Source organism: Penaeus monodon, chromosome 31 (genome assembly GCF_015228065.2).
Source record: "Penaeus monodon isolate SGIC_2016 chromosome 31, NSTDA_Pmon_1, whole genome shotgun sequence".
Lineage (NCBI taxonomy): Eukaryota > Metazoa > Arthropoda > Malacostraca > Decapoda > Penaeidae > Penaeus > Penaeus monodon.
The window spans coordinates 3209904-3212653 of record NC_051416.1 but is presented as its reverse complement, the minus strand read 5'-3'; the positions used below and the strand labels follow the sequence as shown (position 1 = coordinate 3212653).

General features: G+C 43.0%; 1 protein-coding gene across 1 annotated transcript in view; it reads left to right on the top strand.

Moving 5' to 3' along the window:
• The window catches only part of LOC119592994 (voltage-dependent calcium channel type A subunit alpha-1-like), a gene marked incomplete in the record, with an annotated part of 154497 nt that overhangs the window by 103578 nt on the left and 48169 nt on the right, over window positions 1-2750 (top strand). The window contains 2 exon segments of the mRNA XM_037941881.1: window positions 115-316; window positions 960-1124. Of these exon segments, the coding sequence (XP_037797809.1) occupies window positions 115-316; window positions 960-1124 (367 nt within the window).

Below are 2750 nucleotides of genomic sequence, written 5' to 3'. Positions count from 1 at the left end.
TAAAAAAAAAAGTGAAACAGAAAGCTCCTCCCCCCCACAACCCCCCACCCAAACCTGCCCATCACCCTCCCACCCTTCTAACACATCTCCCCTCGTTTCTCCCACCCCCCTCAGAGTCCTCCAGAACTCCATGGCGGCGACGTACGAGGACCATGGACCACAGCCTCAGGTCGCCGTCGAAATGTCCATCTTCTATATTGTGTACTTTATTGTGTTCCCTTTTTTCTTCGTGAACATCTTCGTTGCTTTGATCATCATCACGTTCCAAGAGCAAGGAGAGGCTGAGCTTCAAGACGGAGAGCTCGACAAGAACCAGGTGAGGCGGGGACTGAGGTCCGGAGAGGTCCGGGTGGGTCCAGTTTTCGAGAGGGAGGAAGGTTCCAAAGGGGCCCAGCTTAGAGAGGGAGGAAGGGTCCAAAGGGGCCCAGCTTAGAGAGGGAGGAAGGGTCCAAAGGGGCCCAGCTTAGAAAGGGAGGAAGGGTCCAAAGGGGTCCAGCTTAGTGAAGGAGGAAGGGTCCAAAGGGGCCCAGCTTAGAGAGGGAGGAAGTGTCCAGAGGGGTCCAGCTTAGTGACGGAGGAGGGATCGAAAGGGGCCCAGCTTAGAGAGGGAGGTGGGGTCGAAAGGGGCCCAGCTTAGTGAGGGAGATGGGTCGAAGAAGAAGAGAAGGGAGGAAGACTAGTGGAATCATGACCAGGCCGAAGTGGAGCCGAGAAGGGGTCACCCTTTCTCGAGTATTCAGGGCCGAGTAGGTGTTAAATAACTAGAATTCAGCCACGAAATCCACTGTTTTTTTTTCTAGCCTTGATTTCAATTCAAAATATCCTCAAAAAATATATATGAATATATTGCAAAAAAAAATCAATAATAAGTCTAAATGAAAACTCTAAACATATATAATCTACGCTCATCAGTATGTACATGCGTTGGTATTCATTCATTCATGCTTTCTCACCTCCAGAAATCGTGCATAGACTTTGCAATTCAGGCCAAGCCCCTTGAGCGGTACATGCCAAAGGACCGCTCCAGTGTAAAGTACAAGATATGGAGAGTCGTCGTCTCAACCCCATTTGAATATTTTATCATGTTATTAATCGTGTTCAATACACTTCTCCTCATGATGAAGGTAAGGTTTCCTGGTCTTTAGGTCTCTCCCTTTTTACGTACGTGTGTTGATAGATCTTTTTTTTTTCTGTGCTCTGTTTATAGGGTTAGATTCAGGTATGATGGATTGTTAATGATTGTTTATATACTTTTTTTCTGGAGACTGAAATATAAATGTTAGGTGATCAACGAATGAAGTATTAACGTACTCTGTGGCTGACATGATTCTTAAAATTGAAACTTACTTTCTCGTCAATATTATACGGTTACTGCATGTGTCACAACTAACAAGATTTCTTTCAGAAATATTGAGTGATATGTAGATTAAGCTCTGTCTGATCAAGACACTGTGCGGAGAAATTTATGCCCTCTCCCACTCTTGTAAAAACGATCAGCTGGAAAACGAAAAGTAAACAGGAAATTTCAAAATGGCCACATTCCATAAGCACCCTTAAACTGCAGTGTCTTGACGTTTACATTTTTGACTCTTTGAGAAGCGGAAGGAGTCAGGACACAAGTATAGTGCTAACCGGCCTTTAAACACGGTCAGGGTTGATCCTCCCCTTGGTTGGGAGGACAAAAATCAACCTTAGTGCCCTCTCTCGGTTAGCGCTATGTGCCTTTCGCTTAGGACCGTCCCCACATAGCGGGCTGCGGAGGTCCATTCACGCTCTATTTAATTGTGGTTGATCAGCACACGAGGTCTTTGGATACCAGGTTAGCTATCGGGGTACACGTACACAACCCCTATTTTATTTTTCCTTTTTTTTCAAATAAGCTAACCTGGTTTCCCAAAGGCAAAGTGGAGCTGATCGCTAGACTGTGAGACTCGAGATAAACACTGCCTGGGGAAGTCTGTCAGCTGGTGTCACAAGCCATGCCACTCATGATTTTGTTTAGTGAGATGCTCGTCGATCCCCTCTGGCCTTGCATGCTGGAATGACGTAATATTTTTTTGGGTTTGTTTTCATTCGTTTATGGTTTGGTAGTTTTAGGTGCATTTGAAACCCACGATTTTTGGAAAGATTTTTCTTTCTTTCTTTTTTTATGGGAAGGATGCTCTTCCTCCTCAATTTCTGTTGTTTCAGTATTCCCCGTTTTCTTATTTTATCAAGAGTTTATATTGCTTTGATATATATATATTTTTTTTTTTTGGTTTTGCTAATTATACCACGTTGAGGCAGTGTTAAATAACTAGTTTGACTTTATTATTAACCATTTTTCCTTGTAAGACCTTTTATCGAATAGCTGATTGTGCCAATGCGGTTAAAATGTATATATATTAATGCATATGTTATTATTTTCTGATTAGTCATGCAGTTTCAATTGAAATGAGATTAGAGCATCACCAATTTGTCTAATCCCGATCCTGGATGCCCTTTATTTAATAGCATTCATAACTAGCAGAAAAATATTTTGTGTTTGATAGCCTCTTTCTGCTACCAATTTACCCCCTTATTTAAACCTCTTCCCACCCATTTTTTTTTCCTTCCTATTGCACCATATATATTGCCCGCCCAAGAATGTTCAATTGCATGTTGCTCCAGGCAGTGTTATCTCGGTGAACGATGAACAGAATCAAAGGGTTTGCCTGATATGGGCTTAAGATGTTGACTGCAGCATCCTCACTGCTTGGCATCCGTGATTG